The 12,905-nt window shown below is 40.6% G+C and overlaps 1 protein-coding gene across 2 annotated transcripts in view; it reads left to right on the forward strand.

Moving 5' to 3' along the window:
* Positions 1-12,905, forward strand: part of pcxb (pyruvate carboxylase b) — a 278,215-nt gene that overhangs the window by 19,009 nt on the left and 246,301 nt on the right. For both annotated transcript variants that reach the window (XM_085759433.1, XM_085759432.1), the window contains exons 5-9: positions 1,715-1,880; positions 2,516-2,661; positions 6,988-7,105; positions 8,948-9,015; positions 10,894-10,977. In XM_085759433.1, the coding sequence (XP_085615559.1) occupies positions 1,715-1,880; positions 2,516-2,661; positions 6,988-7,105; positions 8,948-9,015; positions 10,894-10,977 (582 nt within the window). The remainder of the gene's footprint in view (positions 1-1,714; positions 1,881-2,515; positions 2,662-6,987; positions 7,106-8,947; positions 9,016-10,893; positions 10,978-12,905) is intronic.

Raw genomic sequence — 12,905 nt, forward strand, 5'->3', positions numbered from 1 at the left:
GAACCATTATCCAACATTTTAAACATATATAAAAGTCTGAAAAGCTGGAAAAGCATAATAGGTCCCCTTTAAGGGGATTGAGGAAAATCTTTCAGGTGGGGTACCTCACTGTTCTCCAGGAACAGCCCTTCCTTCTTGAAGTTGGAAAATCTTGTCCCTCACAGTCAAACAAAGTTTAATGTATTTCAGTGGCACACAGTTAAGCAGACTAGTGACAGACGATTCCCTTTTATTCCTCTATGTTTACAGTGTATATCTAGCTTAGTTGATCACATTGGCTCCCTCCATCTCCTTCCTTTTCACTATCATTTTTTATCTCTCTATCTCTGCATCTCTCTTACCGATACTATCATTACATTACAACAGATCTGTTTCTTGTTGCCACCTTTCTGTCCCGCCGTCTCTTCGTCCCTGCAGGATGTGTTGCCAGTTGTTCATTATCATTTTTCTGATCAATCTCTCATGGTTTATAATTTTCTGCATGGGCATGTGGTCAGCCAGCCAAATTGGGGAGCCTCGCTGTCCAACTAATTTCTCAAAATCCGTCTGTCTCTCTGGGAGGCCAGCCACCCTATGCCAAAAAGTGTGTGTGTTTGCGTGCGTGCACATGTGTGTGTTTTCTTTTCCCCTGCTCTCACTCATTCACATTCAGTGTACGTCATTCTTCCCACTGTGTATCACTCTATTACCCTGTGACCAAAATAACCATCAGTGTCTGTCCCACTACCTTGTGTGTATTTCTAGCTATGTTTTACGCGTGTGTATGTGTGTGTGGGTGTGCGTCTGCATGCAAATGTGAGAGCAAATGAGTGTACGATCATGCTTGTATGAATGTAAACTTGAGGCATTATGTTGGTCTGTCCATGTCTGTCTGAAGTCATGTCTGTCTGAGTAGGTGGGTGTGTGTGTGTGTGTGTGTGTGTGTGTGTGCCTCCATGCTTCCTCTGGCCTGCCAGTAACGGCTCCCTTAACAACAGGACAACCCATAATTATAGTCCGCCTCGTATCCAAGAGCAGATGGCACATACTGATCCAGAGATGGCTCTATCTGTCAAGCTCAGCAGCTACTGTATCTGTCTGCTACCGTGTGTATGAATAGGGGTGGGGGCCGGTGGGTTGATGGTTGAGTGGATGGTGTTTGTACCTCTCAGTGCCAAAGTAAGTATGTGTATACTTGCTCAGTCCACCAGTGTCCATTGTGACTGGTGAAGAGGGTGACTAAAATAAAACAAGAATAAAATATGTCATCAGCCTACAGTCCATTAGGTGTTGGAGACATGTGAAAGATTTCCCCGGTGTGCAGGCAGCATGTGCTAAAGCATGCATATTACTGTGGGTGATGACTTTCCAGTTCCCTTATTAACAGTCAGCCAAGTGATAACTGAGGCCCTGCTTCATGTTTAAAAGAACACCTGTTGCTCAGCTGGGTCACATGTCGCGTGTCTCCCCTTGATTAGCAAATACTTTAGTTTATTTAAATTAAATGTGAATATCACCCAAAGTCAGCTGAGATAGGCTCCAGCTCACCCGTGACCCTAGTGCAGGATAAGCGGTATAGAAAATGAATGAATGAATGAATGAATGAATGAATAAATGTGAATAAAAATTCAGTTCAGATAAATTCAGCTCTAACTTTGTTGGGGTTAATGCACAATTCAACAAGTACCACACTCAGAAATATAATTCATATTTTTTGTATCTATCCCCATCTTAGGACAACAATGTGGACGCTATCCACCCAGGCTATGGTTTCCTCTCTGAACGGTCAGACTTTGCACAGGCCTGTGCAGATGCAGGGGTGATGTTTATTGGGCCAACCCCAGAGACCGTCCGCAAGATGGGAGACAAAGTCGAGGCTCGCTCCCTGGCCATCGGTGCAGGTAAGGAATAGTTTCAATATCTACTCCAATGTCTAGCATATCTGTAGCATAAAGTAATTGCATTTATATATCAACTTTTAACAGATTAAAGCAAAAGTAAGATACTCAGTATCATAATATCATCAGATACTGTGACATTAAGTATCAACAGATAGTATCATATTTATGTGAGCATATTTCTTGTGGTGTTTCTGAAAATTTAAACCAAATTTGCTGCTGCTCGTTGTCGTGATGGTGACTCACCCCCACATGACCCTCCCCCCTCTCACCCTGGTATTAACCTGCTAGCATTTGCTTTGGTTTCTACCTCCAAGCATTAATTAATTTTTACTGGATGGTAAGGACATTTTTACAACATGTTATTCTGCTGTACTTGCTCCATCTGCCTCTGTCAAAACATTGAAGCTCTCTTGCATTATGAGTGTCCTTTTCTTTTTTGTGCAACATAGCAGTTATCCTAATATTTCCATAAAGAAATATAGTCTTTTTTTTCTCTTTTCTTTTTTTTAAAAACCAAAAACCAACTCTTGCTTTTATAATAGTTGCATACTGATTCTTTTTTTTTTTTTAATTCCTTTTGTGATTAAGCCTAACATCCTTTTACAACATTTGTTATTTCACCCACCCTGCTCCAGGTGTACCTGTGGTCCCAGGAACAGATTCTCCCATCGCCAGCCTGCATGAGGCACAAGCATTTGCCCAAACATATGGCTTCCCCATCATCTTCAAAGCAGCCTATGGAGGAGGAGGTCGAGGCATGAGGGTGGTCAGAGAATATGAGGTGAGCCTGTGATTTGCTGCTGTACACAATCACTTTAGTGAGAAATGTGATTTAGCAGCTCGCTATGACAGCGTAAATCTTGTCCTAATGCTTGTCCAGCAAAGAGAAAACAAACCCAACTTGATGGCTGGCCAGCCTCCTGACAAATTCTGGTTTTCATATTCATTAATTTTCTGTTTGTGTTGCATCAAAGTCAAATTGGTTGGAAATTGCGACCTGATCATTTATCTCTCCAGCCGCCAATCACCCTGTGTGTACTGGTGTGTTTGCTCTGAAATTACCCGTCACCTTGAGAAACCTGAGTGATTTCTGTGTGCAGGAGGCTTGTTCTCCTTCATCAGCAGTTTCAATATTGTAACTACCGATGGCCCACATTCCTAGTCTCAATGTAAAGATGATCTTTTATGTGCATCACAATTGCAACATGAAATAACAAAATGTCCTGACATGCACATACTGTAACACACATATGATTGATATGATTACAATATTAGAAGCTACAAAGAGAAAAAACACCATCCTTTAACAGCTTCAGGTGTTCTGAAATGATTCATGTATTTACATCTACCAGTCTATCACTTTCCCCACCATGAATGGAATGTAGCAATCAATTATGTTTTGCTGATAAATGGTTAGAATATTAGACCTGGAACACACACCTGTCCTTGATCTCAGTCTCTCCAAATGTATAGCTTCAGGAGCCTGATCCCAGACCCTCTGCTATCTGAACCTATTGAAGAAGATAACATTTTATCCTATTATTTTAGCTGGTACAGCCTTACAACATGGTCAGCCAGTTATTAAGAGGACCCATTCTCTGCACTTAAAAGGCTTGTTCTTTACTTTAGTCAGCATCTAGTTCAAATCAAAGACTCTTTCCTATACATATTTTAATATAATAAAACAATTGGTGCACTACATTTGACCAGAAGACTGTGATAGGCTGCTAGATACTCTACATAATGTGCAACAGTTTCATAATTCACCAAGTATGGTAATAGACTACAGAGACAGTTCTGCTGTTAGTTTCATCTAATGTTGAGTGTGCAGCCAGTTGAGATATAACTGTACTGCTTACAGACTGTTAAATAAGTTCAGTCATTTAAAATGTATTCGATATGCTTTTCATCAGCATCGACAGCCGACATCTGCTCACTCACTGTGCTGTTTTAGGAGATGCTTTTGAAAAATTCTGAACTGTTTAGAATTTTAACCTCTAAGAAAAACTCTCTTAACCTTAATTGATTATTATTGGGAAACCGCACCAAGCTTAACCAATAATACAGTTTTGTGTGTGTGTGTGTGTGTGTGTGTGAAATGTTGTGAAGTGTTCATGGTGTAGAAAGACCAACAGCATTTCTAGGTTATCCAAGGATATTTTTTATATGAGAAGCAGTTTATTGTATTTTTTTTATCTAAAATATGTGTTTCAGTAGGAATATGAGCTCCTTCAGGCCATTAGACACTAGGAAGTGTCAAGTTGTCACCTCACTTTATTTCAGTGGAGGCCTGGCAGCAGCTTTGCGTCTTGTACCAATGGGGGTAGGGGTACTGAAGGGAGTAAGTGTGGTCAATGCCCGTCTATGTCAACATGGCTTTTGTATTTTAAAGTAGTCAAAGTTTTTCAGAAGCCAGCTGGTTGTTGTCCATTCAAACAGGGGAAGGCAGGTGAATCAGAGCTACACAGCAAATCCACCTCCTCAGCCTTCATGGCTGGTAGCATTTACTGTTCTTTGCTTCATTGCTTTGGTCTTTTTGAATACAAAGTGAAAGTGAAACTGTATTAACTGTGAAATACAGCCCTTGAAAATGAGATCATGATCTCAACAGGTTTTACCTGGTTAAAGCAGAAGTAAGCGATCTAGTCGTTTTGGCTAACTTTCTGTCAGCCGATGGAGTTAGCAGTCCCCGCCCTCGTCCCTACGTCACCACATTCACGTGCATCCCTTGGCTGCACACACAGAGAGGACCGCCCCTTTATGCCGTTCTCTCTCCTCATTGGATAAAGGTTGTAGGACACAAGGAAAGTTTTCTCCTGGGCTTACAGCAGACCAGAGTGACTGACAGACCCGTGTTTCAGACCAAACACACTATGTTAGTGATTGCCGTTGGAAGATATAACTATTTAAGACACAACACAAATATTCCGCTTACTTCTGCTTTAAATAAAGGTTAAATAAAAAACAAATAAGGTTAATTTGATAAAATATTTGTAATTAATTTCTTTCATGGTATTGTTAACTTTCATTTTTATTTGTTGAAAATACCATTGATGGATAGTTTGGTATACAAGGTGTCAGAAAAGAGTGAAAATGCTTAGAATAATTTCTCATGTCTGCAGCCAGCTATTACAAATTACCCATCATTTACCAAATACAGTATGAGAGAGAATAAATGTTTTGTCATTTTTCCTTTTAAGTGACTAAAATGATTTGATTATTTGATGCTAGATTCGACATTCGTTAAAACCCTTGACTTGAAAAAAATAAAAACTCACTTTCAAACTAGGCTGGTCAGTGTCAGCCACTCCGGCTCCATGCTTTACTCACTAATTTACTCACTGAATGGAAGTGTTGTGTTGTACTGTAACCACTGAGGCTCACGAGTCAGCAATCCATTGGAAGGTATGACCTTTTATAGTTGTACCCCAGTCTAATTAGTTGTTGACATTTCTAGTTATTCAGTTGAGTTACCAAGGCCTCAGTGGCTCGAGCTGATATGATGTGAGGAAATTGTAAAGAGGTTTCTCTGCGCTGTTGAGACCCCTAGCAACAATGCTAGGTTGACTTTTTATTCCATTAAGGCTTGCTTGTGGGTCATTTGTATGCTGAATTAACAGACTAAGACTAACTATTCGCAACATGTTGTAGGACAAGATGTGTATGTTTAGTGATAAGCAAGACAAGTATGAAAGTACCAGAATTTTGCTCAGAGACGTGATGTGCTTTCCCAAAGAATAAGAGAAAAGTAGAACTGCACGTATCAAAGCTCCAGTGGCCAAAGCTGACAGACAGACTGAGCTGATGTGGAAAGAGTACAAATGGAAGTCTGCTAAGTTTCAGTCTTTCAGAAGTCTTTGGTGTCATTTACAAAAATAGTGGTGCAACAGTAATTTAACAATTCACCAAAATCTATGACTTACACTTCACTCAGTACTAGCTGGGATGGATGCCATAGCTAGCTATTGTGGCAATCTTCTAACAATTAAGATCAGGGAGGAATCGGGAATCTTCTACAATACCACTCAAGTGAGTCAAGGGTTACAGTATTTAACTAGTGTCGTTTGTGATGTTTTTGAATACTCAGCACTTGCAGTTTTCATGAACAATGATACAGAAAAAATAAAATGTTAATTACTAATTTGACATTTTGTGACAGCTCATTTCTCATCAAATTTTTCTTGTTTCCTTTCATGTTTGTTCTGCTTTGGGGCTGCTGCCTTCAAAGCCGTTTTCTTATTTGACCTCCAGACAATGTCCAGAGAATCAGGTCCTGAAATTGTCTGACATTGTACAGAGTTGGCCTCTAAAGCACAACAGGACCTTGTTGGTGTCAGCTGCCTTCTCACCTACTGTAGATACTCCATGTGAGCGAGGGCTGGCACATTGGTAGAGTGTGCAGAAATAGAGAGTGAGATAGAAACATCATGGCCCCTCAATCGGTTTGAGTTCTCTGGACAGTGACCAACTCTCTTCACACATCAGCACCTTATGCAAGGAAGTTGGCACAGTAAAATCCATTTTAAATCCGGTCCATCTGATTCATACATTTGCATTCTTACATGCATCTCCCTTGGGTAACATAGAGATGATTCAGGGTTGCAGAGCATTTGTAAAGGCACAACAAAATATTGTTTCTCAAGACGGAGATGACAACTACTGTATGGATGGGCTTGAGTATCCTCTCCAAAGGCACTGAGAAGAGGGAATGATGGTGACTCAGTCTTTCCCCAGTAGAGGAGACAGGGTGGGCAGGCAGGACATCACAGTCTGACAAACACAGATTGAGTCATGACCTTCAGCATGCTTGGTGGTGACTTCCAACAGCCTGCTCCCAGAAATCTTGTTTAGCCTCATGCTCACTATGGGCGTGTAAACATTTGTGTAAAAAAAAACTGCACAATATTGAATGTGACTGAGGGACACAGTACAGATTAAAACAGGACAAAGAAATTGTACTAAATATGAGTAAATGACCTGATTACCCAGCAGCAAAACTCCTTCAAAACAATGCAAACTCCTTTTTCTGCAACTATTTTGCCTGTTGAATGGTACCGGCACCAGCACTAACTCACACATGTATGGATTTTTCTGCTCTGTTTATCAGGAACTGGAGGAGAATTACCAGCGGGCCTACTCTGAAGCTCTGACAGCATTTGGAAATGGAGCCCTGTTTGTTGAGAAGTTTATTGAAAAGCCAAGACACATTGAAGTACAGATTCTTGGTAAGTGCACTCTGCAATTTCCTTGATCCTCAGTCGCAGGACGAAGGTAGGAAGAGAGACAGATGAGCAATGAGTGTGAATAAGATTTATTGGCCAGCAGGGGATTCTCTGCACATTACTTTTTCTCATTGTAGTGGATGTAACTCTGAGCACTCGCTATCACGGAACTGCAATTCAACACCGTCATTTACAGGAAGTGTCTGCACTTAGAGCATATGCTCCACTTTACATGTGATGATGTATTTAATGTACTGTATGGTCATCATGTGTAACAGTAGAAGTGCTTGTGTTATCAGACATGTTTGTCTGAAGTGTGGCTGGGGTGTTTGTGTTTTTGTTTGTCTATGCAGCCAGAACGTACCAGGGTGTAGTTCAGTGTCTGTGTGCATGTGTGGTTGCTGTGATTTAATACTGTCTTCAGGGAATGCAAGGGACTTTGTAAATTACCTGTTAGGAGGCATGTCTTTGCCAGCCCTCTTTTTCCCTGCAGTCTCCCTCCCAAATGTTCCCTCTGTTTAGTTTATTTTGACCCTGATATGTCTTTACAACTTTCCTCCTTTCCTGCTCCTTCTACAGCCTGTTGGTCACTGTGAATAGCATTGATCTTGCAGGTCACACTGTGTTAGATGGGTCTAATGAATTATTGTTGGCAATCTGTGTTAGACTGTTGAATATTATAATTTTGGAGGTGGGATGGCGGAAGCTCTCCCCTCACAGGCATTTGCTTCATACATGCACACTACTACTACATTAGCAGAAGGGTAAACAGTCGGCAACATTCAAAATCACCACTCTGTGTGTTCATAGTGCCTACCTACCTACACATATTGCAGGAACATTAAGTTTGCAGCCTGTTACCTGTCCAAGAAATGTACAACAAGGTCTTTCAGTCTTTGAAACAGATTTTTTTGACACATGTCCATCTGAAGGCCAACAGGAACTCTCTGAGGCCTGTCATTGTAAGATTTTTTTTGTTCATACAATTTTTGCCCACATTGTCTGTATTAAGATTAACATGAACCTAATCAGATTAAAGCTGAGACGTTACAGTATATCAACTATTCCATTTGCCTGAAAATCAAAAGGGGGGGGGGCGGTGTTTAGCTCATTTGGTAGAGCACCCGCCCCATGTGTTGAGGCTACAGTCCTCGCTGCAGGCGGCCCCCGGTTCGAATCCCGCGTGTCATTCCCCCCCTCTCTGCCTCCCATTTCCTGTCACTCTCTGAACTGTCCTATCCATTAAAGGCATAAAAGCCCCCCCCCCCAAAAAAAAAAAAAAAATCAAAAGGGAAATTGAAAAATTTAAAATTTTAGGCTAAGTCTCTGGCCTTAGTGCCACGGCCTTTAAATTAGCCTGGACCCAGATAAACACCACAGTCATACAGTATCTACAAGACAAGGGTTACATGATCCAAGTGGACAATAAAAAGACAGTTCAGCTTATGTTTGGATATGTCCACAGACTTGCATTCTCTGCATCTCATCTAGTCCAGCTAGTGATGTTAGATAGTTGATCTGTTGTATGTGTGACGGTTGCATGTACAGTAATGTTTTTTAAATTTCTTACACCTACTGCAATCAAATTGCCCAAGTTGGGACAAATAAAATTACTTGACTTGACTTGATCAAGTGGTTTTGAATTTGGTTGTACATTTCTGACACAGTCAGAATTTGGACATGGGCTGTCTGGTTGACAAAGCTGAACCTTTAATAATTTTTCTTTCACATCTCCTTCAGGTGACTTCAAACACACACGTCTTTTCACACTCCTGATTATTTTATAATGTTCTTCTTTCCCTCCCTTTATCATTAACTCACTATCTGTCTTGTCTCTCTCCCCAGGTGATAAATATGGTAATGTCATTCACCTCTACGAGAGAGACTGCTCCATTCAGCGGAGACACCAAAAGGTGAAGTCCCCATTTTAAAATCCATCTTACCCAACTAAGTGTTTGAATGTATTTAAGAATACCTCCATGGCATTTCTGATGTATTATGTAGATTAGCATGAACAAAGGTCATAAGGAGGAATCACACCCCCAAGCATTGCAGTTCTTTGAATAAACTAAAGGCCCCAGTGTTTTATTTCTCCTTTATTCTGGCAGACAGGCCAATTAAGCATCATACAAATAAATAAGGTAATTATAGTCCTGATTAGAGCAATGATTGTGACACTGGTGGCCCTGGATATCATAGATGTCCTAAGCAGCAGGGGGTAAGAGGATTATATACTAATACAAATTAGCCATTGGTACAGCAGCATGAATAGGAGTCTTAGTGACAACTGCAGCAGCTATATAATTGTCAACCAAATCGACTTGAATCAACAGAAACTGCCTCTTCACATGTACAGCTTTGAACTGATTATCATTCATTAGCCAGGGTGACATTTTCCAGATTATATTTATTATTTTTGTCTGGGGGGGGGGGGTGAGGTATGCTGACATCGCCTGATTGTCAAAAATAACAAATGCCTGAATAACACATGAAAGAGAAAATAGACATTGTCATCTAATCATCACTCAATATGACAATGCTTTCATCAGAGGAAGCTGATTAACGTGTAATGTTTAATATATTGTCACCTCGAAGCACTTTCAATCCTGTGTTTTCATCACTTTCTTCCTTCCTTTTAATCAAATTATAGATGATAATCATATTAGTGACTCGTTCATGCCAAAGCTGCTGTTCTTTAATTCTGTGAGACTTAATCTGCCTTTGCCCTTAATCTAAGATCTGTTTGAATTTCAGAAGCAAGAATAGTCGCTTGTTAAAATAGATTTGAGATGGTAGAGTGCTGATGGGATATTTTTAGCTTTTCTCAGTGTCTTGGAAATGCTGCTTTAGATTTGATAAAAATTTAATTGAGTTGTGGTGGTTTTTGTTTTTTTCAAATCAGACACAAGTCACACTGTTTTGAACTAGATTCAATTAGTTCTCTTGGATGGTTTGACTTTTCTGACACTGTGGAATGAAACAAACCAGCCATTAACATGGTAAACCCTTACCCTAACCCAGCAGCCACGGCCAGACCAAATGAAAGTCTGAATGTGTTTACAAATGATTTACTCCATCTGTTTTGCTGAGGCTTTAGTGACATATCCTGTACCAACCTTATGGCTGCTGTAGGAAAACAAATTATGGTATTTACTTAAAAGTGTTAGAAATGAAGTGTGTAGGTTTGTGGTTCCTCTGTCTGACTGTGTTTAGATCACTTAGATAATTGGGGGAAAATGTAGCTGGGTGAACAATTGAGGACGTGCATTTTGTTTAATGTAAACAGAAGATCAAATGATTGTGTAATGTGACAGGGATCACTTGTAGTGATGAACCAACAGAGAATTATTTCCCAACCCTGCAGTTCCCACCATCCCTACAGGGAGCTTCAGCATCTGTCAGCTCATTGTTTTCACTTTACAGTTTTGCAGTGTTAGTGTTCTGGTTTGCTCTCAAAGCACTCAACACTGTTCTCACTTAAAAAACAAAAAACACCCTCTTTCTACCACCTGCCCAGCACCAACCAGCAGACAGAGCAGGTAAACATAATGGCTCATGCGTTGGAAACTACATCACTTTCAGTGGCCATTTTGCACATTTCGTTTGCAGTTCAGTCGATGTCAAAATGACTATTTAGAACTCTTCCCCATGTGGGTTTTCAATGTGGTGAGCATATCATTGAGTTGAAACGTATACAATTTGTTATCCTGACACTGACAATTGACTGCCTGTTTATTCTGAAAAACCTGTGCTCATTGTGGTGTTTCCAATAAAATCCTGTTGTTTTGAAGGTTGTGGAGATTGCGCCGGCCTTCCAAGTGGACCCTCATCTGAGAGACAGACTCCATGCTGATGCCGTCAACCTGGCCAGACAGGTATGGTTGTGTGTTTGGTGTTGAAGCCTACACAGTTACAGTCTGTCAGGTGTTTCCTCACGATTCAGGTTAACTCGACCATTTCATTACATTTGGGAAAATGCTCCTGAGGGAAAGACGGAGGAAAAGTTTGATGACAGGACCTCTACTTAATCACATTTTACTCACTGAGCGTACAAAATTAATAGTTGTGTATTAAAATAATGTTAAATATTCATGTAACTGTAGCCTGATGTTAAGACAGCTTATTCCCTTTGGAAGCAGTATTTCCTCTGAACTGTCAAGGCAGGTGTCAGCTCTGTGCTGTGCGAGTGCGAGAGTCTTGACCACTTGTTAAGAAAAGCTGGCAGACTTGAGGAGACATTGCTCTCTGAATCTGAAGAAGCTTTCGTGGTGAGCACACTTGAGCACTGGGTTGTATTCAGGAAATCTGAACAAATTCCCAATGCTGCTCATTTTTCTGTCTATAATTGGTCTGCAAAACAACTGCATTCTCTACAGGAATTTTAATGTGTTGTGTACCTGTGATTCAAACGAGGGGGACATTAGTGCATTGCCAAAATTTTGAAAATGAAAATGGTATTTGAAAATAGGTGGAAATAGATGTAAACAGTGCAGGCAGTAAATGCAATTCTGGAAATGGGTGTTTTTGAGTGTATTTTTGCACAATTTAATGATTATTGTCAACTCAATCGTGTACTTGGCTAAAGTAAAACATGCACAAACATGACCTGCAAATGTAAAATCTCACCTGGTGTGTAGCCTTAAAAAAAATGTTAACTTTAGTTTTTGGCTCCAATGTCCCCAAAAAGTCGGCTCAACTATGACAGCATCACTTAAAAGTCAAGCCTCATCTCTCAGAGGAGCTTTCAAGTAATGGCCTTTTCAGGTAATGGTCCAAGTTGAGGAATGGATCGAGGTGTGGAGGGAAGAGTGGGAGAGGGGGATGGAGACAGGAACAGTGATTTGCTAAAGAAATGACCTTGATGATACTGATGGCAAAATGCTCATATAATAGAGGTAGAAACTTTATGTGAGACTTGTGATACGACCTTGCTCTAGGAGTGATATATTTTTTTCTGCTGCAGTCAAATAACAACATCACCCAGTTTATGTGCTGTAGTGACAAACCATGTCTCCTTGTGTTTTAAGAGCAGCAGCTCTTGCTCTTGGCCATGACTCTCTGCAGTTCACCATTTGAGACAAGAGAGCGGTGTGGCCCCTCATATGACAATGTGTGGGTGACCCCTACCAAAAAGCAGCATACATGCACACTCATGCACACACACTTGTTGACGATAAGGACCTCCGTAGTGTGAGTGCACAGAGGCCTTCAACACACAAGCACTTCTATGGTGTGCTGTCTGTGTGAGAGCTCTTACTGTTGCTGTCTTCCAGAAAAGATTTTCTCTTTTCCAGGCTTAAATATGAGAAAATGAAAGTATTCAATCAATCTCTATTTCCAAGCTTGTCAAGGCTGTTTGGCTTATGTAACGAAAAGTGAAATTTATGAAGACAAAAGGATGTGAAATCCATGCAGAAGTTAAAAATATTTATTGTAACTTCAAATCATGCACCAACAGCTGTAACAAGACAGGAAATGGGGAAACGGAGAGAGGGGGAATGACATGCAGCAAAGGGCCACTGGTGGAATCGAACCAGGGCCGCTACGGCAATGACTAAAGCCTCTGGATCAGTGGGTAGAGCAGGCACCCTACTGTATATGCAACCGACGCCCCATATCACAGTGATATTGAGTAATATAAATTATAGTTTTGAGTGTTGTGAACAATTGATGTGTGTTCTCTGCTTCTTTCCATGAGCTGGATGAGAAGATAAACAGTCAGTGAAATATTATATGTAGCTATAGATAATGAAACCTTAAAAGCTTAGGATACAGACTGGAAACAGTGAAGAACAGGCAACCT

This window comes from Trachurus japonicus, chromosome 18 (assembly GCF_045865225.1).
Source record: "Trachurus japonicus isolate A0001 chromosome 18, Traja_1.0".
Lineage (NCBI taxonomy): Eukaryota > Metazoa > Chordata > Actinopteri > Carangiformes > Carangidae > Trachurus > Trachurus japonicus.